The 24,535-nt window shown below is 38.6% G+C and overlaps 3 protein-coding genes and 2 non-coding genes across 5 annotated transcripts; all 5 read right to left on the bottom strand.

Annotated features, from left to right (window-relative positions):
• Positions 1 to 4,871: 4,871 nt before the first annotated feature.
• On the bottom strand, positions 4,872 to 5,083 carry LOC143537507 (small nucleolar RNA U3). Its single transcript, XR_013136065.1, has one exon. It is a non-coding gene; the product is annotated as a small nucleolar RNA U3 (small nucleolar RNA).
• A 1,054-nt stretch (positions 5,084 to 6,137) lies between these two features.
• LOC143537508 (small nucleolar RNA U3) lies at positions 6,138 to 6,349 on the bottom strand. The gene has a single exon (XR_013136066.1). It is a non-coding gene; the product is annotated as a small nucleolar RNA U3 (small nucleolar RNA).
• A 1,940-nt stretch (positions 6,350 to 8,289) lies between these two features.
• On the bottom strand, positions 8,290 to 12,561 carry LOC143537498 (peptidyl-prolyl cis-trans isomerase FKBP62-like). Its single transcript, XM_077031256.1, has 12 exons — positions 12,333 to 12,561; positions 11,976 to 12,062; positions 10,457 to 10,717; positions 10,216 to 10,371; positions 9,946 to 10,128; positions 9,763 to 9,852; positions 9,493 to 9,668; positions 9,276 to 9,401; positions 9,024 to 9,170; positions 8,816 to 8,943; positions 8,609 to 8,720; positions 8,290 to 8,530 (listed from the first exon to the last, which is right to left on the bottom strand). Exons 1-12 carry the CDS (start codon positions 12,517 to 12,519, stop codon positions 8,486 to 8,488), a joined length of 1,698 nt encoding a protein of 565 aa, XP_076887371.1. The 5' UTR covers positions 12,520 to 12,561; the 3' UTR covers positions 8,290 to 8,485.
• A 5,308-nt stretch (positions 12,562 to 17,869) lies between these two features.
• On the bottom strand, positions 17,870 to 18,382 carry LOC143537452 (uncharacterized). Its single transcript, XM_077031225.1, has one exon. The coding sequence runs from the start codon at positions 18,380 to 18,382 to the stop codon at positions 17,870 to 17,872; it is 513 nt and encodes a 170-aa protein (XP_076887340.1).
• A 527-nt stretch (positions 18,383 to 18,909) lies between these two features.
• Positions 18,910 to 19,908, bottom strand: LOC143537451 (protein FAR-RED IMPAIRED RESPONSE 1-like). The gene is made up of 2 exons (XM_077031224.1): positions 19,503 to 19,908; positions 18,910 to 19,421 (listed from the first exon to the last, which is right to left on the bottom strand). Exons 1-2 carry the CDS (start codon positions 19,906 to 19,908, stop codon positions 18,910 to 18,912), a joined length of 918 nt encoding a protein of 305 aa, XP_076887339.1.
• Positions 19,909 to 24,535: the final 4,627 nt, after the last annotated feature.

Here is a 24,535-nt window from a genome sequence, read left to right as displayed (position 1 = left end):
GGATTTGTAGGCGCCGACCATACGATTCCGTGGGTACCAAAATCGAGTTATTTGGCTAAGAAACGAAGGAGTTATGGGCAAACAGATCTGCAGCGCGACAACTTCGCCTTCATCTGGGCAACTTCGCCTTCAAGCGATGAACTTCGCCTGCAAGCTAAGTTCGCCTGATGAACTTCGCCTGCAAGCCAAGTTCGCCTGATAAGTTCGCCTGAAGCCAAGTTCGCCTGATGGCAACTTCGCCTAAATGGTAACTTCGCCTAAAAGCCAAGTTCGCCTAAGGTTTAACTTCGCCTGAAGCCAAGTTCGCCTAAGGTTTAACTTCGCCTGAAGCCAAGTTCGCCTGAGGTTTAACTTCGCCTAAAAGCCAAGTTCGCCTGAGGTTTAACTTCGCCTGAAGCCAAGTTCGCCTAAGGTTTAACTTCGCCTGAAGCCAAGTTCGCCTAAGGTTTAACTTCGCCTGAAGCTAAGTTCGCCCGAAGGGTTAACTTCGCCTAAAGCCAAGTTTGATTAGAAAATAAATTATAAAGCGATTAGTTAAAGTAAGCTAATACTAGGCCACCAGATTAGGTCAGGCGAGTATTGATACGTGTAACTTGTACAGTTAGCCGAGCTCAGTTAAAGAAGGGATTTACAGCTACCAGAGAAAGAAGCAGAATTCAGGTGAGTTTCTAGCCCCATTCCTTGTTATGTTTTCGGGGCTGTGTGCATACTCGATGTGTTGTTAATACATTTATCCTAAGTGATAAGTGTATGTCATATGTGAAATGTGTGATAGATATGAATGATTGTTTGTCGGTACGCGAACGATCTTCGGATAATGCGCGTACTGTCAGGTTAAAAATAAAGGTACGAATATTATATATCGTAGATGTATGAATGTTCAAATGAATACTTGTCGGGGCGTGAACGATCTTCGGATATTGCACGTAACGACAAGGGGTATGGTTGTTAATGAATGAGGTAAAGAATGCCTAGAGTGTTCTTATGTTATAATGTAAGTATGTGTGTATAGGTACACGAATGGTATGTGATATGTGTGATATGTATGAATGATTGCTTGATGGTACGTGAACGATCTTCGGATATTGTACGTACTGTCAGGTTGTAACGTTATAAATATGGTAAGTATGATATGTATGTTTATGTATATGAACGTAATAAAGTTAATAAAAGAAGGAAATGACGGTTGTATGGTTGTATGGTTACGAAAAGGGTACCGAGCCCTAATAATACTCGAGGTAGGATGTATGGTTGTATGGTAATGAAGAGGGAATCGAACCCTACTAATATTCGAAAACCAAGGGACCAGACCCTTATAATATCTGTGATGTTAAGGACCAGACCCTTATAATATCTGTGATGTTAGGGACCAGACCCTTATAATATCTGTGATGTTAGGGACCAGACCCTTATAATATCTGTGATGTTAGGGACCAGACCCTTATAATATCTGTGATGTTAGGGACCAGACCCTTATAATATCTGTGATGATAGGGACCAGACCCTTATAATATCTGTGATGTTAGGGACCAGACCCTTATAATATCTGTGATGATAGGGACCAGACCCTTATAATATCTGTGATGTTAGGGAATCGAACCCTTCTAATATTCGAAAACTAGGGACCAGACCCTTATAATATCTGTGAGGTTATAGGGCGAAAGGCTCTTTAAAACGTATGATTATGAATGTAAAGAAAGTATGTAAGTAAGAAAGAAAGTATGTAAGTAAGAATGATGGTATGAGTACTTATGTGTGTATGAAAGAAAGTTATGAGGTTAAGTACGTATGTATGTAAGAAGGTATTGCATGATATTGTATGATTAACTAGAACTCACTCAGCGTAGCTGACTTTTAGTATGCACGCAGGTGAGCTGTTTATAGAGTTAGCATGAGGATGACACACGGCATGGATTGAACGGCTGGCATCTGAAGAAAGAAGTAAAGATGTTTTAAATATAAAGTTTTGTGTTATGGTATCAAAGAAAAGATTTAATGTTTGGTAACAAATGATTGATGTTTTATATTCCGCGAAAAGTTTTAATAAACTCTGATTTGAAGAACTGTGTTTATGAGTAAATCCGACGCTAAAGTAGGGTCACCGGGTTCGGGGCCTTACAATATGAGCTCACTACAACGCGATGCTCCTTGGACGACCCCAGCCAGGGTCGTTGCTCTTTGGACCCAACTAGAGACGAGCTCACTACAATGTGATGCCTTCTTCGTACCCCATAACTATTTAGTGTTAGATATTGTAATGTAATTAGATTGACTTCTCGACCAGTGTGAATCATAATATACATTAAACAAGTCACGGGGTACGGACTGCGGAGTGCACACTTATTTGAGTTTATTTACATCTAGCCCCTAGCAGGGTCCAAGAGGAAGAACTTGTGGAGTTGTGGATTGGGTCAAGCTACCAGGTCAGCTTAGAATTTTTTTGTTTATACAATTATTGTTGTATTAAAAGTTCATAATAAATGAATTTTCGGATTTTGTCACACATTAAATCCTAATTCCTAAGTCAAATTAAACGTATTTTAATGAATAATTACTCTAGTTGTTTGTACGATTCTCACGTTAAAAGTCGTTTGTATTTTATTGAAAAAACAAAAACAAAAAGCTAACTACTAGAAATAATACTATTTAAATTTAAAAAGAAACATATAAAAACATCCCGCGTTTGAATAATATATGGCTTTATTCATTGAACCTAAAGTGTTCAAACAGAATCTGTTACCTGCTCGAAGCTTCATAGAACATGTCACACGACAATAATCCCGCGGGAATCTCTTTAGTTATTTTTTAAATACATTCTTATGAAAATGTATTCGATATTAACCAATATATTTATACTTAAGTACATCATTTGTTCCTCAAAAATCAAAATTCATACACAACATTTGAATATTTTGCCCGATTGGTTCAGGTAACACTTGCTTCTTTTAATTTGATATGAATAAGTTGTTAATATTGTAATTTTTGTAACATGTATTTATGAAATTTGTTATATGTTATTTGAGAAAATGAAACTATGTGTAACAATTAATTAACATGATGTGATCATATGTTCATGTAGAAATTAGAGAATTGGGTGATTGTTACAAGATTTGAAGATTTTTAGATAATATTAGAAGTTTAATAACATGATGAAAGACAGCGAACCCGTTGTAGACATCGAGAGTAACCGAAATGAATGCGAGCAGGTGACATGTGGCAAAAGAGTCAAGAACATGCTTAGATCACTAGGTTTAACTTTGAGTTTCCAAGGATTGGATGGTGGTGAAAACATCGATGATGCTAAAGCGAATCGTGACATTGAATCGTTGATTAAGGATAAATTTGAAGGCGAAAAGAGGGAACATAATAATAATAATAGCATGCCAGTTACAGGGAAAACAAATTCAAAAGAGAAACAAAAGGGTAAAAACTCAAAGAAGGCTTGCAAACCACCGCGGCCTCGTAGAGGACCGACATTGAGTTCAAGTGATATGCGGTTGGTTAAGGAGATTTCCGAGCTGGTTATGAAGAAACGTGCAAGGATTGAACGATTGAAGTCTTTGAAGAAGTTGAGATCGGCTCGACAAAGATCATCATCAGCAGAAGTTGCATCATCAAGCATTAGTGTTTGTGCTATGATAATTACTGTTCTTTTTCTCTTTGTGATAATTTTTCAAGCTACAATTAGAGGTTTGTAAGATTAATGTTATTAAACTATGAACAATGTACAACTTTTGAGCATTATGGTTAATGAAAAAAGCATAAAAATGATAGTGTGATAAAACAAAAAAATGTGGTGTCTGTGGTTCATCAACAAGACACGGGTTTCTATCTTCTTAGGAATCAAGTAAACAGTGGTACAAGCCTATAAAACAGATCCTGTTCAAATAAGGTCATGCTACTACATAGCCCGGTGCTGGATATATAATGCCTGCAGTTTTCATTGGCAACCGATGTGGGACAAAACCGTTTGTAGACTTGGTCAACAATACAAGTACAAGTCTTAGGTGGCAAATCATCCACCCGTTCGCTTGGTGAACCCGTTCGCTTGGCAAATCATCCACACTGGGATGACCTGGCAAAGTATCTTTCTAAATATAATGGTAAAGGAAAGATAGTATACTTGACCGCAGCTCCCTAGTGTCCATTGCCATGCATATATTGAAACCGCGCTTAAAACAGGTTTGTTTGACTATGTTTGGGTTCAGTGTTATAACATCCCGCCGTGTCAGTACTCTGGAGGTATCATAAGCCTTTAAGATGTTTGGAAGCAGTGGACTATGCAGATACCGCCTTCTTCCTCCTTAGCGCCCCATAGCGAGTCATCTAAGAGAATCACCAAGTTACTTTAGTAACCATCAAGTTTTAAAAGTTAAAATTTTAAGATAATTATAAAGATACAATGCCATTATTTTTATTGTTCGTGGTTCACGTCTTTTCCAACCGTGGTGCACGGGCCACGATGCACCAATGTCCCAGGCACGATAGGTTCACGGACCTAAATGAGCAAGCTCACAAGAGATCCAACATTAAACAGGTTCATTGCAGTTCTAGAAAGTTATTTAAAGCCTTCAATAGATTCAGTAGTTGTTTTTTCCGTTTTACTGAGCCATCGTTTACTTTGAGATCCCGCAAATAGAACTTATAATCATTAGTTGGAAAAACACTCATGTATTAAAATCACCCTTTATATTAAACATAGTAATGATCATATCGATTCTGTATGTGATACATAATCTGATCACATGCTCAAGAAATAATAAAAGGTAAATACCAACTTGATCATCTAGTGCAGCCTTGCAGGACTGCAGGCATATGGTCGAACCGGTGGTCTGCGTTTTTGCAAAATGAAAAGAAACAAAAATTAGTGTTGTCTGTCAGGCAACCATGTAACCATGCCAAGACTCAAGATATGAGCTGACAACGATCCTCTACTGAGCCATGGTCGAGACCATGAGTTCCGTTAATCACGCTCTGGTTAAATGGTCTCGGTTCATCAACCAGACATGGGTTTCTGTCTTCTTAGAAATCAAGAATACAGAGGTACGAGCCTATAGAACAGATCCTGTTCAAGTAAGGTCGTGCTTCTCAACCACCCGGTGCTGCTTATATCATGCCTTCTATTTTCATACACTACCGATGTGGGACAAAACCGTTTGTCGATTTGGTCAGCTATCCCAGATTATCACATTTGGCCTTCAAAAGACTTCCCGTGTGCTGTTTTTTAACCATGTTTTTTTGTCTTTGATCTTTGAAGATCGGTATGCATATGCATACATGTCTAACTGGTTTTGGATTGAAACGCGTTTCAGTTAGCTAACCAATTTGTAATTGGACTGACACTTGCTTCCATAGAGTGACTCATGTCCTCATCGCATAACTTATACTTCAAACCAAAACTTCATACATGTGTATTCTTTTGACAATTTAACTTGTAGTTTAAACCAAAACTTCATACACTCATTCTAAGTTATCGGATTCATATCAACCCATGATTTTCGGTTTTGTAAGTTTTTATATTAGTATCCCTAGTTTAGATATTGTTTAGAGGATTCTTGGATCTTCATTGAACAAACTTATTTTTACTGCCAATAATCATCAATTTTAAATGTTCTAATTTTAAGATAACTATAAAGATACAGCGCCATTCTTTGATTGTTTTGGACTCATGTCTTTTTCAATCGGGGTGCACGGGCCACTATGCACCACTGTCCCTAGACTCCGTAGCTTGACGGATCTAAATGGAGCAACTAGAGGATTGTCTAGAGCAAGCTCACAAGAGATTCAATATTCAACAGTAGCTTTATTCTAGACGAGGCGACGAGTTACTATGAGAAGTGTCGTGTTGGGTTGACCGTTGACCAACTCTGTCTTTTTTTCTCTATTTATAATAATTAAAATATTATTGCAATTAGCAAATATGAAAATTGTTGGAAAAACACACTTATGTTTCAAAATCACATTTTATATTACAACATAGCAATGATCATATCGATTCTGTATGTGATACATAGTCTGATAACATGCTCAAGAAATAAAAGGAAAATACAAAATTGATCATCTAGTGCAGCCGTGCAGGACTGCAGGCATATGGTTGAACTGGTTTGCGCCTGCGAGGCAAAATAAAAATATTCTGTTGTCTGTCAGACAACCATGTAACCATGCCAGGACTCAAGGTATGAGCTGACAACGATCATCTACTGAGCCATGGTCAAGACCATAAGCTCTGTTAATCACGCTCTAGTTACACGGTCTTGGCTCATCAACCAGACACGAGTTTCTGTCTTCTTAAGAATCAAGAATACAGAGGTACGAGCCTATAGAACAGATCCAGTTCAAGTAAGGTCGTGCTTTATCAACTCCGGTGCTGGTTATATGATGCCTACTATTTTCATACATAACCGATGTGGGACAAGACAGAGAACCATTTGCATACTTGTTCAACATTAAAAATGACCAAAGAGATTAGAAATATTAATAAATATGAGAAATTATTATTGGTGAAACAAGAAAATAGCACATTTATGTTAAGATCTTGTTTTTTCTCATGAATCATTATTAAACCTTCACATTTGTAGGCGCAGAAAGATCTAGCTCATATTATAAGCAGTGTACGGAAACTGTCACTCGAGAGCTTGCTAGTTTATTATTTTAGCTAAAAGAATTTCAACTAGACAAAAATCTGTTAATGTGTATGCTTTGAGAAATGGGTGAAAATCTGAGTTCATCGATGTGCTTTCGAGTTTTGACCTTTTACTTGTATGGTTCGGTCCTCAAAAGACATCCCACGTGTTGTTTTTGACCTTGTTTTTTTTAGTTATTGATCATTAGGATGAAACGTAAACGCATTCAGCTAACTGGGTTGTAATCGGATTGACACATCCTTTCATAGACTGATCCGTGGTGTTATTAACTCGTAACTTAAACAGACTTATACTTTAAACAAAAACTTGAGGGACCTAAATGAGCAACAAGAGCAAGCTCACAAGACATTCAGTATTCAATAGTATCTTTTTTTCTAGACGAGGTGACGAGTTATGTTGGTTTGACCGTTGACCAACTTTGTCGTTGTTTCTCTATTTTAAAAAATATTGCAATTTGCAATATTGAACATATGGTTATATGTGAATACTGAGCTTAAGCTGCCCCTCACTTAAAGTCGCCAGAAATGACCACTGTCTTCATGTCGTAGTATGAATACGTGATTGGTAACCACCATTGCCGCCATACCAAGGCTGCAAATAGAACTTATAATTAATTGTCGGAAATACACATTTGTGTATTAAAATCCCTGTTTATATTAAAACATAGTAATGATCATATTGATTGTCTGTATGTGATACATAATCTGATAACATGCTCAAGAAATAAAAGGAAAATACCAACTTGATCATCTAGTGCAACCGTACAGGACTGCAGGCATATGGTCGAACTGGTATGCGCCTGCGAGGCAAAATAAAAAGTAACAAAAAATTTGTGATGTCAGTCAGACAACCATGTATCAATGCCAACATGGGTTTCTGTCCTCTTAGGAAAAGAGAATACGAGCCTATAGAACAGATCCTATTCACGTAAGGTCATTTTTTCCATCACCCTGTGCTTCTTATATGATGCCTTCTGTTTTCAATGCCAACCGATGTGGGACAAGAAAATAGCACAACTCATTCTTCACCTAATGCTACTGTTGTTTATAGAACAGATCCAGTTCAAGTAAGGTCTTGTTTTTTGTCATGAATCATTGTTTTGAACCTTCACATTTGTAGGCGAAGCAGTGCACAATCGTTACAGCATATGGGTACAATCGTACAAGTTATAGTAACGTTATTGCCTTTGTAAGCTTGTTACAGAAACCTTGACCAGAGAGCTTGCTAGCTTTGTTATATCAGCTATAGGAATTTCAACAACTGAGCCATCGTCTTTTATGTTTTGTTTTGGTCCACAAAAGACTTGCCGCATGCTATTTTAACCCTGCTTTTCATTAGCCTTTGATCGTTGAAGATCATCAGTATTCTTATGCATACAAGCCGCTGGATTTGGATTGAAACACAACACATATAACTAACTGGGTTGTAACCAGATTGACCCTTGCTTTACTCACGCTTGTTCCTATCACGAACCTAGACTGATTTTTAAACCAGAACTTCATACACTCGTTTTGGGTGTTCGATTTCTATATTTGAGTACAACTCAACTGGTAAGTGACATGATTTCAGTTCCAGTGTATCAATGACAATTGCAAGATCGAAGCACGCGCATGTATAATAAAACACATTGCAAGAACAGCGAAAATGAAAACAAAGTAAAAGGCCTCAACACAATCTTTTGCATCTTGATTATGGTTGCACCAAATACAATTCAGTTAACAGTATCACTTCTAACATAAACGAAAAAAAAAAATCACCATCGTCAACACACACCACAACTTGATAAGAGAATACCAGACCATAAAAATCCCAGAAAACTCTTATGCACTACAATCACACTCTTATGCCTTGCTGTCAATGCTCATTGGCTCTGCTTCCTTTGCTTTCTGCACAAAACAAACAAAATATATATCAATAATCACACCTTTAAAAATACAAATATTGAATTTAATAAGAAGACTTACATTGGAAGATGACTTAGTCATCTTGGCAAACATATTTCCATAAAACTTGGCATCTTTTTTATTATATTCCTTTATCTTCTCCTTCAGCACTTTGTATTCAAGTTTCACATCCCTAATTGTCCAATAACAAACACCAAAACAAATTAATAACTTCCATATTCAACAAATTGATTAAAAATAATCAAGACTATATATAAAGGTTCCTACTTGTTATTCGGGTCGATCTCGAGAGCTTTCTTGATATCAACCTCTGCAAGATCCAAATCAGCCACGTTTATGTACGCTTGAGCCCTCCGGTACAAGGCCTTCACATTCGTAATCTCAAGTTCCAGTACCTGTGTAAATTACATGACTTCGTTAGTACACATTAATATAATTAATTAAAAAAAAAAAGAACATATCTATCTAATCTAACCTTGGTGCAAAGCTTTTCAGCCTGTTTGTACTCCTTAAGTTTCAGCTGGCAGGCCGCATTATTAAGATTGCAAGTAATCTTCAACGCTTTTGCTTGTTTCTTCTCATCTTCTTCAAAATTGGTATCGTACTCAATGTACTTAGCAGCCTGAGATTCAAAAGATAGAAAGTTAAATTAGCATTATTTAACCGACATACACGCAGCATTAATAATTAAAAAGTTTGTCTTAAAAGTTATAACACTGAATATTACCTTCTCGTACCGCTTTATTGCTTTCTTATATTTACCGGCTTTAAAGAACGCATTTCCTTCTTCCTTCTTTTTGCCAGCTGCCTCGATCTTCTCTTGGGTTGTGTTCATGTCCCAAGATTCCTTGTCCTGAAAAATAAAGAATGTTGAGATAAGATACAAACAATAAAAACCAAATTTAAAATATATGAATGTGGATTTAGCCAGAATGTAAACATACCTTAACAAAGGAAACAAGCTCAACTTCATAAACAACAGTAGCATTAGGTGGGACCACTGCTAATTCTTGCTCAGAACCGGTAGAACCGAAGGCATATTCTGGTGCGACTGTCACAAGAGCTAATTCACCTTTCTTCATTGTCATCACAGCTCGGTCCAACCCATCAATCACTTGCTCTGTTTATGCGAACACCAATATAATCATTTTTGAACTATTTGAAAACAAACATGCTAAATAAACAAACTTTAGAAGATGTATATACATGCATACCTTCATCTGTCTTGAACTCCAAAGGCTCCGAATCAACGTGGCCTTTTTTGATGAATACGGTTGCATCTTCTAGCTTACCAATCAGCTTAACTGTTCATCATAACCAATTTTAGACATAATATGCAAAATAGATAGTGCAGCAAAACGGTAAAAAAACATAAAAAAATATTAAATTTTGCTTACCCAGCACAACGGCTCCTTCATTCGGGCGTTCATATCCCTCTCCATCTTTCAAGATTTTCTTGATAACTTTCTTGTCATCTGTAACAGTTGACACCACTTTCCATGATAGAAGTTCCAGTGTGATCAGTAGTGTAGCATTTGCTGGAATTGAAGCCTCAGGTTTCCCCTTCTCCCCAAATCCATCTGCAACCCATGAAATCACAAATGTATCATCCTTCTTTTGCCACTCAATTCAAGATTTTTTTATAAAATACATAACGAAAAACTTACATTCTGGTTTGACTGTAAGGATGACCTTTTCCCCTTTCTTCATTGTCTTTAGAGCCTTAGACAGAGCAGGGCAAAAATGACCATCTTGTACCGTAAACTCAACTCCATCTGATTTAGCAACTTGAGTCCCATCCTCAAGTTGAACCTCATAATTCACTGCATTTATAAAGCTTTGATATGTAAATAACATGAACATGATGTCAAGAACCAGAAGTATGAAAAGTGGATACGAGAAAAGTACCTAAAACCTCATCAAGGTCCTTAGGGTTCTCCCACTTCTCTCCTTCCTTAACAATCTTCTTGAAGATACCACCATCCTTGCAGATGTCTTTAACACTAACCCAAGAAATCAATTCTACATCAAACTGGAGGGTGGCTTTAGAAGGGATTTTTGGGGGTGAACCGGCTTCACCGTATGCTAGGTCAGCAGGTATGGTGAAGAGTGCATTTTCACCCTTCTTCATGGTCTTTATACCCAAATCCCATCCCTTGATCACTTGTCCTGAGTCGTCAAAGAAAAAAAAAATTCATATTAATCAGCATCTCAAAGTAAAGGTGTAAATGAGTCAGTTCAATTCGATTTTGATATCCCAGGAGGCTCTACTTGAGTTACCAGAACCAAATCCATGAGTTCTTGCAGCAAAGCAAACAATATTGGTTGGTAGTTCGAACAGGCCGGATAATGCATATAAGTTGTGAATGATTGTCATTCTTATATTCCATTAATAAGTTGTTTCTAAGATGAACATGATAGCTTTAGTGTTGTCGTTGATCTTTCTTTCAATTATATACAAATCGCAGTAGCAACTGATAGCGGTTTGCCAAAAAAGCAATAATCTCGATTATCTGGAATGCAATGGATGCAAGCATAAAGCAAAACCGTGTCCAACTTAAGTAAGCCAAACAATTAATCTCTGGTCTGGTTAAGTGATAACCGACATAAACAAGTTCGGTTAATTCAGTTATGCCACACAGTAAAAACCATAACCAAACCACAAATTTTGATCATTCAGTTACGACTTAACCAAACCAAAAATTTTGATAATTCGGTTACCACTTAACCAAATCAAAACCATCGATTAAATAATGTTTGGTTACATTAATTTAGTTCCAGTTTAGCTACATGCTAACCCTTATCAAGATAATCAAAAGCATTAGTTAGTTTATCAACAGACCACTTAACAATTGCTTTAACAGTTTGTGTATCGCATAAAGCAGCATCGTCAACAACACTAGAGCTATATTTCGTTCAATCTTACAAACAAGACATCAATAAAAACACGAATGCATACGATCATTCATAGCTATGCATATATATAGCAAACATGGCATCCTGCCTCACATATAAACTAGCTTACCTTATCGGTACCGATAATATCGACGATATTGACCAATATTTGGCCGATATTGGACTAATATTTGACCGATATATCACTGATATTCCCGATATCAGTGTTTTAAGTCTTAATTATCAACTTTTAGTGTTCAATGTTAGTGTTTTAAGTCTTAATCAATTCTTAATTGCTACGATTGTTAGTGTTTTTCAATTTGCAACAGATTAATTTGTTAATGGTAGGAGACTATACTGAATTATTAGTATAATTGCTATATATATGAATTTTACATGATATTCAAATTTACCAATATCCCACCGATATCTCACTATCTCAGACATCGGTCCTTGACCGTTATCGATATTTTTCCGCATTAACTGCTTAGATTAATAATCAGAAGCAGCAATAAACAGAAAGTAGACTCACCTTGACCTAGAGTGAACTTAAACGTTTCTCCTCTATCCCGACTCGAATCAAACTGCGTTCCATCAAGCAACGTTCCAGTATAATGAACTGCCAAAACAATAATTATATATTTAAACAATATATATTTAGTGTATGAATCATATACAAATGAAGAGTGAGAATTGTACAATAACACTAGCTTAATTATTATTACTCTAATGGAGCATTACACATTTTGATATTTTATAACATAATTACTCTAGTTCAAAACTGTACCCTAGTTATAACTAGTTAATTTTATTTGTACAGGATCCGCAGGCTGTATATTTAAACCTAGATCGTAAAAACCGTAGAAATATATAAACCTAATTATACTACCTTCAACTTCATCACCAGCTTCAGGTGTATCCCAGCCTTGACCTTCCTTAAGTAGCTTCTTCTTCAAGCCTTGATTACCGATCTCCTTCTCTTCTCCGACCTTCAACGTCACCGGAGCATCATCAACTTCATCCATAAACTCATCGTTCATCTCATCGGCTGCTGGAATATCGAAGTCCTCATCCATTGTAGCTTGAATTGGATTATTATTAGATTAAGCTTGAACTAATCGTTGCTGATTAATGGTGGATGTGAGTGGAGTGGTGATGAATGAGGGGTTTTATATGTGTGAGTGCGCAGGTAGATGAGAGTTGGAGATGTGTTCGGAAGGGTTTGAAGAATAATAATAATAATAATAATGAAGGGTCAGGATTGTTCGAGAGAGAGAGGTCACGTTGACGTTAGTCTCGAGATTTCGTGAGGGTGCGTCGTGATTTGATGATCTGACGGTCACTGATTGTTGACGGGATGGGTTTTTGGAACGGGTGTTTTGTAAATTTTAGGATAAAAGTTTTATATAAATATGATTTTTGTAGGGGTCAGAAAACCGCACCAAATGCCACGGTAAGTGTTAACCGTGGCGGTGAGTGCTCAATCAATCAAATCATGGTCAATATCATCTCACCACATCAAATCATCTTATTATTATCATTAATATTAATATTACTAAGTATAAGATTTTGATATAAATATGTATTTGTTTTAATTAAGGGATTTTGATTTTTATGATAAAAAATGATATATATTTTAATAAATATTTATTTTAATTATAAGATTTTGATTTTTATGTTTTTGTTAATTATTATAATATATTTATATTTCTGTCGAAAAAATATGTGTATGAATTATTAAGTTTTTTGAGAAATTTTGTAGTTCTTACTTTTTTATAGGTTGTAATGTGATTTTAGTTTATAATATGAGGTGTTGGCTATTTGTTTAAAAAAATATTAAATGAAATATACATCTTCATATTGGTTTGATTTATGGTGTTTTGGAATCCAAGCTCTCGTTGTTTTCTTTTGGTTTGGAAAATACATCTTTTTCATAAGTTTATTATGTAGTTAAACTAATATTATGATCTTGTTTATGTTACTAGTTGGTTGGATTTTAATAATTGTAACCTTACAACATTAAAAAGCATAAAACCATGTAATACAAAATATAAAAGTTCATAAGTAGTTCATAACATACATCATATAAAAGTTCAAAACAAGTTCATAATATAACAAAGTAGTGTAAATCAATATTTACACTACCGTGTCCCCGTCTTCGTCCCCGTCGGTTGAGGCGCCGGCCCTTTATGTGCTAGCCTCGTGATCAAAGCGTGGGGGAGGTAATGTGTAATCCTCACCGCGTTGTCGGCTAGCCTCCTTCTCCATCATCCAATCCATTTGGCGTTGCATCCGTAGCACCGCGTCCTCTACTCTCCGTAAGCGTGCATCCGTGGCATGGTCTAAACGCACAGCGCGATAGGTGCGCGGTGCGTGCTGCGGCACCTGTGGCTGACATTAAAATGAGAATTAAACGTTAATATTTAGACATAAACAAATAAATGTAAACGAGTTATAAAAGTAACCTGAACCTGCTCCGTTCCATCCGCCGCCTCATCCTCCCCCTCCCCTCCGTCTCGTCCCCCGATTGCTCTTCGTGGTTGTCGTCGACGTGCACCTCCGGGGCAATCAATGATGGAGGCTCGACTAATGGCACCGGTATGTACGGTGGCATACCGAAGTCCGTGACGAGACGGTCAAATCTTCTCCCGTCGGGGTCCTTAAACTTGAGAACAATACGCATGCCTTGGGCGCTACCACGGGCGAGCTCGCGGGGGGATACTGTCGGGATCGTAAGGGTAGCTAGCTGTGTTTCAAGTCCCAAATAATGCGCGATGCGCGTCACGTAGAGGCCACCGAGCAACGATCCTCTTCCCTGCGTGTGTGGGTATGTGGCGATGTAGTAGGCGAAGCCATGGGCGAGGTTGCAATCGATCCCCGTCAGAAGGCACCGCAAAAAAAACAAGTCTGAGAGTTTGCAGTGGTCTAATGTAATCGTTTAGAAATTTATAACAAATGTTTTTGCCGACCCCGTTCTATTCAATATTGGAGTAACCATTATACGTCGCGTTAATTCCATACCGTTGCCCATAACACGCTCCTGCTGCAGCCTTTTCAGACTTTGTCGCTTTCGAGTTACCCTCATACGTCCCGTCAAAGCCTGAACGTGGCGGATAAGGGACTCAGAGACCAGCTATATAACAACCGATAATCTAGGGCTCAATACCACAATAAATCGTTAGTCCTCAACACCACTCCACCCATTCAACAATATATTACCCTGCAAAATAATAACAATGTAGCCCGAAAAGAGCTTCTACGCAGCCACAGAATTTTAGGCGTGAAATAAAAGATAAAATTGTGGATGTGTGGATGCTATTTTGGAGTACATTATTATTAATATATAATACGGTCTCGTCGGTCAACTTTACGGCGGGTGTCCAGCAGATATCGGTAGCTGTGTAGATGCTATTTTGGAGTCTTTATTAATATTAATATAAAACTAGGGGATGAAGATGCCTAGATGGCCCTCTTTATAATTCACAAAAGTGCCCCCAAAAACTCAAAAAGGAAATCAAATGAGGGTATCTAACATCCAAGGCTAGCTATGAGTAAAGATTGGTGTCTGATATTACTATTACCTGTTGACTAGAAATTTGCAGGCGGATTTCGAAATTTAAGCAATTGTTGTTTGTCTCCGTCATGTGTAGATGCTATTTTGTTACTGCAATGTCTATCTCAATGTTTAATTTGTTTGAAAACTAGTTTGCACCACTTACCCGTTTGCTTCAATTTCTTTGTTTTGTTTTTTGTTTTTTTTAATTCAAATAGTAAACAAACTACTCAAAGTTTGCTAATGGGAGTAGTCTAAAGATTACAATATCGTTATATACTACGTAAACGTGGCATCTTGAAACGAGGTCATGTTTATCGGCATTTATTATTGGAACACAATGTATATATATATCGCATTAACAATGAACGATATCGATAAAAATAGGGTTAAAAATACCCAACAAATATCATATTCGAAATAATATGTTGTCATACATATTTTTAAAGACAGAACTCGACAACCTTTATCGTCTCCACTGTCATCAAATCTGAACTACAAATTTAGAGGAATATCTTTCTTTGCAACTTTTTTAGGGGTCAAAAATTTTATTATCATTTCACCACACGTTTAGGTCTAAACGTGGCGGTTAAGACCTACATTATTTTCCACATGCAAACACAGGGTTTCTCTTCAAAGTGAATAGTTGACTTACAGGCTTTTCAGAGTTTGTAGATTTGCCCCTTACCTAAATACGCGACGTTAAGTAGTTAATGCAACGGTTAAAGATATTTAGGCAATCAATATACGTAAAGGTAAGAGCTTTACGCAGAGGTAAAGGCCGACAATATTTTTTTTGAATATAGTATGTATATAATATAATAAGTTATACCAGGTACATCGGGTATATAATCGGGTAAATGGTTTATGTTATCCGGTAATCGGGTCGGGTAATCGGGTATATGTTACCAGGTACTCAAATTTTCATACTCATTTACAAACCAACCAAACTAATTGTTTTTATTATACCTATATGTAATATGATTAGTTTTTATCTCTTATAAGAAATATAAAACAAAACTGTATATTCATATTTTTTAGAAAGGTTAAATATTATAAATTATTGACAAAATATCAATTTATAGGTGAAATATAATAAATTATTACCAAACATTAATTTTGATTTTTATTTAATTACAGGTGCCAACCAAACTAGTAAAAGGTTCACGAACGAGAATGGTCTTATAAATGACCTCCGTAGCAACAACATCCATCCTTATTTTCATCAACGCAATAGATTCAACATAGAGATGATTACACAATAACATTCGTCACGTGGATTAAAAGACAAAAAATCATTATTAATTAAAAATTAGAAATTCATTTTTTCTCACGGCCACTTCGTTTCACTATACCCTGTTTGCAAACGGTTGATGATTATTTTAATATAAATACGATACTTAGAAAATCATACAAACATTACAACCCATTTAAACATGCCAAATTTAAGTAACACATTACAGTACATAAAGCATCACAAACCAAGTACAATACTACTTCCAATGACAATCATCGTTTGACCAGTCAGAATCCCACACCGGATCATTTTCATATGGATCATGATAGTAATCTTCCTCCGGCTGACTGGTGTAGTCGAAAGCTGCTTTCAAAACCTCAGGGTCATAATCATCACCCGGATCTATTTCATGCTCTTCACTTGGTCTAAATAATTCATCATCTTGCACCAAATAAGCAATCAACTCATCTTCTCCCAATTGACATTCTTTGTCTTCCATTTGACTTGCTTCATTGTCAAACTGAACTACATTCACAACATTCTCGACATTCTCAATTTGATCCTTCTCATTTTCATCATGGCTGCAATATGACTTATTGCTAGCAACATCTTCAAGCTTGTTACTTCTTTGGTAAGAGCTTTAATTACCTTTTCACAACTAGGGCATGTGGGATCATCGGCCCATTTTAGCCATCCACAACTCCCCTTCTGTAATGGACTTAATATATCAACAAACAAAAACCCCTAATTCGATTAACAGACTAAGAACACTAACACCTAAATTTGACCTAAGCCAAATTAAAGGAATCAGCGTCGATTAACAGACATAAACCCTAATTCGTTAGTAATTAAAGACTTACACAGCACAGGAATCGACGACCAGGGTTTGCATCGGTCCTGGATATCCGGTAACATGTGGCGGCTCCACATGGGCATCTCACACAAAGGTCATCTACACGGGAAGGCTTGGAAGATGACCCAGAGGAGTTTTGACTAGACTTGGATTGATACATCCGTCAAACAGTCGCCGGAAGATGGAATAATACGGGGAAGAGGGGAATCGGTCGCCTGAACAAGAAATATAGATTGAAAGAGGGGGAAACAATATTTGGCATGCTAAAAATAGGGGAACACTAACGCCACGTCAAGGACTATACGTGGGGTTATTGGTACTGCAAGATTCAAGACATGTCGGAAAATAATGGGATAAAACGTCGCGTATACCTCTTAACGTGGCGGTTATAGATTTTTTTTTCCAGTTTACAAAGCCAATACATTTAAAGCATCTGAACAACCTCTCCCCCCACCCCCACCACCTTATAAACCATATATCACCAAAAACAACAGCGTATGACACCTCCATCCCAAAAGTTTCACCAAAACAATACCAAACGTTTTCAAATAAACTAGGTGTGAATGTCACAAGAATATTTCACCCGTCGAACATTCTAAAACGGGTGCGAAGAATACTAACGGTGGACGTGTGGATGCTATTTTGGACAATTGTGTCATCGTGTTCGATTGTTCTTTATATTTAATGATATTCGATTAGTACATAAAATTACATGTTTTTATGTTAACTTAATCGCACAGTGCGTATAATATGTGGTTGTGATACATCGATTTAAATATTCAATCAAGCGGTTAAATCAACTGGATCACATTCGACTCGCCAACTTGACATGATTCTAACGTAGTCGTTTATACGATTTTCATACAAGGCCCTCCAGCCGTAAGCCTCTTCTTTTGCAAATCTCGGCCAAGTACTAACCGGCAAAGGCACCGGGAAATCCCCTTCAAGTTGTATATATAGCCAATGAGTATCTGTAACATTAGCAACGGCCAGTACCGGATGACCACGAAACAGATCTGGTCCCTCTCTCATCGGGAAAAAGGTCTGGCTGCTATGCGGCTCCATAAGAATCAGAACGCAATTAAATGCTTGAGCAACGACGTATCCATGGGCGGGTAACTGAAACCAACGATTGCGGGGCGCATCTTGAACCGTTTCCAAAAAATCTAACCGGCTACGGGTCGTCTCAAAAAACTCTGGGTGCTCCGTATTTAATCTTGCCCTCCACCAATCTGGGTTCCTATCCATCTCATTCTTCATGGCAACCCTAACCTCCCTCCAACTATTTTGACCCATTCCTAAACCCTCCGCAATTGCCCGAAAACCGCAGTTACCGTCAGGCTTTACGTCTATGATCCTTGAGATGTAAGGGTAACTCCAGCTTGGAACAAGGCCCTTATACCGATTTACCGCTGCAACATCTTCCGACAAACAACTAAAGGAAAACCTATGGCAGCTCCAGTCTGCTTTTTCTTAAACGACCGTTTTGAAGGTTTAAGAGGGGGCATCTTAAGCTGTGAATGGGACTGCGACCGCGAACGCTCCAAGAATGAGGGGGTTTGGTCAGTGTTCTGTGAGGACGAAGTGGGGTACGAGGAAGGGATATACGAGCTGTGCCTGGCGGCCTCGACCTTTTTTGCTTACTGGTTTAGGTTTGGGCGCCCGCGAGGGTCCTCCCGTTTCTCTGGCTCTTTTTTATTTGAGTTGCCGGGAAGAACGGACCAAATCTTCGATAAAAGTCTTCTTTTCTGTTTTCGATCTTTACATATCAAAACCGTCTGTTTAAGCTCTTCCATTTATGTCTCGAAGTCTTCTTCTTATACCTATGGGACCACTGGATCGAAGTCAAGCTTCCTCCAGAACGGGTCTATCGATTTTAGTGGAATAGGTACCAAAGTATCAAGGTGACGCTCCACCTCACAAGCACACGGCAACCCCATAGACGTTCGCAACTGGTGTCGGCACGTATGTCCCGACTGGATCATCTTGTCAAGCTTTCCGTACTCCTTTTCTAGTAGTGTAAGAGCCTTAATCGACACTTTATAATGTAGCTTGTAAAAAACCTGAAGGTTATGGTCTCTCTTCAACGTAATCCGGGATTTTTCAAATGTTGCTCCGATTTCAATCTTCTGGGCTTCTATAAGCTCAATGGTATAAGCCACAAGTGCATGGAGGGTGTTGTTGGCCCCGTTAAGGTGCCTTTTCAAGTTCGCGTGCTGACTCTCAACTCGGTTTGTTGTACTCTCGCCGAAGTTTAACCGATCGGCCATCAAGCAAGATACAAAATTTTCCTTGTCTCGTAACAGCCAGCTATCATGGATATAGTCCCATACCTCTGAAAACGAAACAATAATAAAGTTATGAAATGTACTACTAGATTAACACTTATTGTATATTAATAATCAGAACAACTTACTTTCTTTCCCAATTTTGAATAACATTTCTTGCAACTTTAAGCAGTTATATTCGTATTCATCGAACGTGGGAGACTCACACAAGACAGTCCATAATAGAGCGAAATCTTCTCTTGCCTCGCTGTCATAGATACCCTTCCACTTTTTCTTTATATTCTCACGTATGTGCCACCGGCATAGGTTTCTGGTAGCATTCGGGAATACTTGTTTACAAGAATTCATCAGGGCCGAGTCTCTGTCGGTGACTATGATGCGCGGCTCAATAGAATCCTCGAGCATACCTTTAAGGTGCTCGAGGGCACATGTGAAATCCGTCTGGCGTTCCCTAAGTAGAACCGCGTGCGCGATACAGAACGACTTCGACGTCGACGTCATGCCAATATACTGAACAAATGGCCACTTGTACATGTTTGTGTTGTACGTGGTGTCAATTAGCAGCAAATGGGGGAACGCACACCACATTTTATGTGACGTGTTATGACAAAAGAATACGTCCTCTACGCGGTTTGTGGCAGGGTTCTCCCTTGTGTGATAAACGAACCCGTTATTAATCAGGAAACTTTCAAATACATGCAACCGGTTTTATTTGACGTTAATATATTTTTTTGAACATCCATTGCAACAATTCAAATTCAAAAATGTGAACCTGCATTGGGGTATCCAATTGTATTTTCTCTTCTCCAGCTCTCTATAAGATTGTGTATGTCCTTGTCAATAACGCAGGCTTCGGGAAACTGTCTGCGTAACAGTGGACCTATTTTTGATGTCTTCAAGCCATCCACGTGTAACCTCGCAACCATATCAACCATCTCGTCGGTCATTCTCCTTAGATACGCGTGACCCCCCTTAAAGACGAACGGGTCGTGGTTGTGCGTCTCGTTTACAACCTCAAGCTTCCAAAAATTACCAACACGGTTGTGCCTTCCTTTTAGCTTAAACGGACAACCCTTCTTTATACTGCCTGTACGCCTGATTGTGGCGGCGAGTTTTGGTTCGCCGCCGCGATTGCATCCAAGATCCACGGCTCTTGGCCTAGACCGTTGGACAAAAACAACACACTCATGCTCCCGACCTCTTTTCTTCGCCCACTCCTCCAACTCCTCACGGGAAGAAAATAACTGGAACAGTATTAACGTCAAATTTAAAACAAGTTCGAGCCAACTACTAATTACAAAATATTTTTATTAAACAAAACAAATTGGCTCGTACGATATCCGTTTTATATGACACCCTAGCCTCGCGAATGTAATTATCACCATTGTCGTCAGAATTATGTCTACCGTAATCTTCATCAACATTCTCGTGGGGGTTTCAAGAATATGGTATGGTTCTGGTTGTGACCGATACGCATCACCTACTGGTGATGGGTACGAACGTTGACTACATGAATACGGCTCCTCGGTATTAAAATGGTACGAAGGCTGGGCAACGTAATGCGGGTCTCCTGATAAATGGTATGACGGATGACCGTAATCATGTTCAGGCCGTGACAAGTACGAACTGCTGCTAGGCGCCAAATACCAGTCCGGTTGGTCGTGCACAAAATATTCTTAACAAAATATATTGTTAACAAATCTAATTTCAGAAATTAATGACGACGTGTAACCCAAATAAACATGTGACGATACCTGGTTCAAATTTGGTAACCCCCCCCCCCCCGGTCATAATCTACAAACCCCGGCTGCGCCAGATTCAAATCCGGAATACTTGCCTCGTCGTTTGTCCTCGGCGGGCTCGGAAAATAACCGTCTAACATCCACGACATTTTCTTGAGTTGGGAATCTGGACACTTTGTATGTAATGTATCCAAAATTTTATGTTTGCATGCTGATGTATACCACCACAAGTCTGGGAATCAACCTAAATAATTGAGGGGTGTAAACGCACCGTTAAGGTCTAAACGGGGCGTATTTGTGGACAACGACAGACTTCGCCAATCAAATCATCCGTCGACGTCGTCATATCAGTCACATCGAATAAACCGCCACGGTAAGGTCTAAACGCGGTGTCTTGTGGGGTGTGAGGTGTGGTTAGGAGGACCCTGTTTGTATACATAACTTTTTTTTACAGTCAACAAATAGAATTGCCTAGGTATAATGTACGACGTAACCCAATGAGAAAAGATCACTGTCAGCTGGTCCAAACAAGCCGCACAAAGCTCTTAAACGTCTTCAAGTTATCTCTAGTTTTGGAGAAAACTCATCCGCCCGAAGGTTACTGGTGGTAAAACTCAGACGCCCTCAGGATCGAACCGGAAATCACAAAGATTTCAATCTTCCTTGTAACATCCCGAAATTTCTAAGAATATTATAATTAAATAAATTAATATCAGTGGGAAAGTTTACTCGGGTTAGTCGGGAAATAATTAATAGAGTAGAGCTAGTATGGGTCGGGCTAGTGTTGGGTAATGGATATGGGTTATGGACTTGGGAAGGAAGGAAGAGGCCATGGGCCTAAGCCCATGATCCATAATTATATAAACCTTAATCCCCATTTTCCATTCATTTCACACATAATCCATACACCACCAAAACACACACTTAGCTCTCTCTCATCCTACTCTCTCTCTCTCTAGCCGAAATCAAGAGGAAGAAAAAGGATAATCGATTTCCGACCCGAGGTAATGATAGTTTAATATTGTACGAGCCTAAAACGTTAGTTATAGTCGCGTAACGACGAGCCGACACCGTTAAACCGTTTAAATCACAAGATCCGGGTGGAATCGGGTATAAACCGGACCTAAGATGAGTTTAGGGATCACCCTAGCTCAAATCTGGATCAAACGGGACGAAAAACGATGAAAACGGTGGAAGAACGAGTGAGATCTCGTTTTTCCGGCGAAAACGCGGTTTTCCGGCGATGACGGCGCCAGAAAGGTGGCGCCGGAAAAGATAAGGTGTCAGGGAATGTTCCCTGACCTAACCCTAGTTCGCTAAGGAAACTTAGAGAACTAGAGGGTGATTCTTTAGCTAGTTCGCTAAGGAAACTTAGAGAACTAGAGGGTGATTCGTTAGCTAGTTCGCTAAGGAAACTTAGAGAACTAGAGGGTGATTCGTTAGCTAGTTCGCTAAGGAAACTTAGAGAACTAGAGGGTGATTCGTTAGCTAGTTCGCTAAGAAAACTTAGAGAACTAGAGGGTGATTCGTTAGCTAGTTCGCTAAGGAAACTTAGAGAACTAGAGGGTGATTCTTTAGCTAGTTCGCTAAGGAAACTTAGAGAACCAGAGGGTGATTCTTTAGCTGATTCGCATAAGGAAGCCTAACGTACTAGGCTTGATTCTTTATCCGATTCGTTAAGGAAAAGGGTAACGAATTACCCTTGATTCTTTAAGACCATTCGTTAACAAAGATAACGAATTAGAAGGTCTAATTCGCTAAGACCAAAGTAACGAACTAGAGGTTTAGCATAATGACATAATGGTCCTTGAACTTAGAAAGGAGTGAGATAATTACATAGTAGCCCTTGGACTTTGATAATTTATGAAAGATGCCCTTAAAGGATTAACACGTAAGACTAATTAAGTAGTAATGAGGATGGCTAGAGTAGTATTTGATATTCAATTATTAAACAGTTAGACGCGCACAGCTCGAGAAGGAATAATCAGTAGCCGAAGAAGTAACCAAGTTCAGGTGAGTTTCTAGCCCCATTCCTTGTTATGTTTTCGGGGCTGTGTGCATACCGATGTGTTGTTAATACATTTATCCTAAGTGATAAGTGTATGCCATATGTGATATATTTGATAGATATGAATGATTGCTTGTCGGTACGCGAACGATCTTCGGATATTGCGCGTACTGTCAGGTTAAAAATAAAGGTACGAATATTATATATCGAAGATGTATGAACATTACAAATGAACACTTGTCGGGGCGTGAAAGATCTTCGGATATTGCACGTATCGACAAGGGGTATGGTTGTTAAATGAATGATGTAAAGAACGCCTAGAGTGTTCTTATGTTATAATGTAATTATTGTATATGTGAAGTATGTGTATACAGGTACACTAATGGTATGTGAGTCCTACGTTCGACATAGTAAATTAGATGGCGAATCCCTCTGACTTCTGTTGGACATAGACTTGGCAGGTGATGGCGTAGTTAAGGACTGCGGGCCTTATACATGATGTAGATGATAGATGTAAACGTAGATAGGGACGGCGGGCCTTATATGTGTTATAGGAGATAGACGCCAACGTAGATAAGGACTGCCGACCTTATACGTAATGTAGATAAGCGTCAGCACATGAAAGGACTGTGGACCTTATACGTGATATATTTGTGTTGTGGTAGCATAGAGGAAGACTGCGGACTTCGTACGTGCTATGGTTATAGGTGATAGACGCCAACGTAGATAAGGACTGCAGACCTTATACGTATTGTAGATAGGCGTCAGCATAGGAATGGACTGTGGACCTTATACGTGCTATATTTGTGCTGCATAGGGGAGGACTGCGGACTTCGTACGTGCTATGTTTTAGGTTGCAACATAGGGAAGGACTGAGGACCTTGTACGTGTTGTCAATATAGGATGGTACAGGGAAGGACTGCGGACCTTGCACGTACCATAACTGGTGAACATAGGTAAGGACTGCGGACCTTTTACGTGTTCACGATCTTGAGTACAGGTATAGACGGCGGACTATGAACGTACTCTCGGTAGACTGTGGTTAGTGATTGTAGATATGTATGTATGTATGGTAGTAGGGTAACGGATTAAGTATAGATATGTATCTTCGGATATGTATGTATGTGTATGTATTGTATGGCGTCCGATTAGCTAGAACTCACTCAGCGTAGCTGACTTTTAGTATGCACGCAGGTGAGTAGAATGAGACACTAGCTTGAGCGGGCACATGGTGGGCGAATAGGAGACTGGCATCTGAAGACTCAAGATGTTTTAATGTTAACTGACGTTTATTTTGAAAGACAAGAATGTTTAATTAAGGCAAGTTTTGGATTGCTGTAATGTTTTATGAAAGTTTTTAATGTTCCGCGAAAGTTTTAATTACTCTGATTTGTAAGAACTGTGTTTATGA

This window comes from Bidens hawaiensis, unplaced genomic scaffold (genome assembly GCF_021521415.1).
Source record: "Bidens hawaiensis isolate Kalapana, Puna unplaced genomic scaffold, B.hawaiensis_p1.1 tig00011192_1, whole genome shotgun sequence".
In the NCBI taxonomy this organism is placed as follows: domain Eukaryota; kingdom Viridiplantae; phylum Streptophyta; class Magnoliopsida; order Asterales; family Asteraceae; genus Bidens; species Bidens hawaiensis.
The sequence above is the reverse complement of the archived record's forward strand: the minus strand, read 5'-3'. Positions and strand labels throughout refer to the sequence as shown.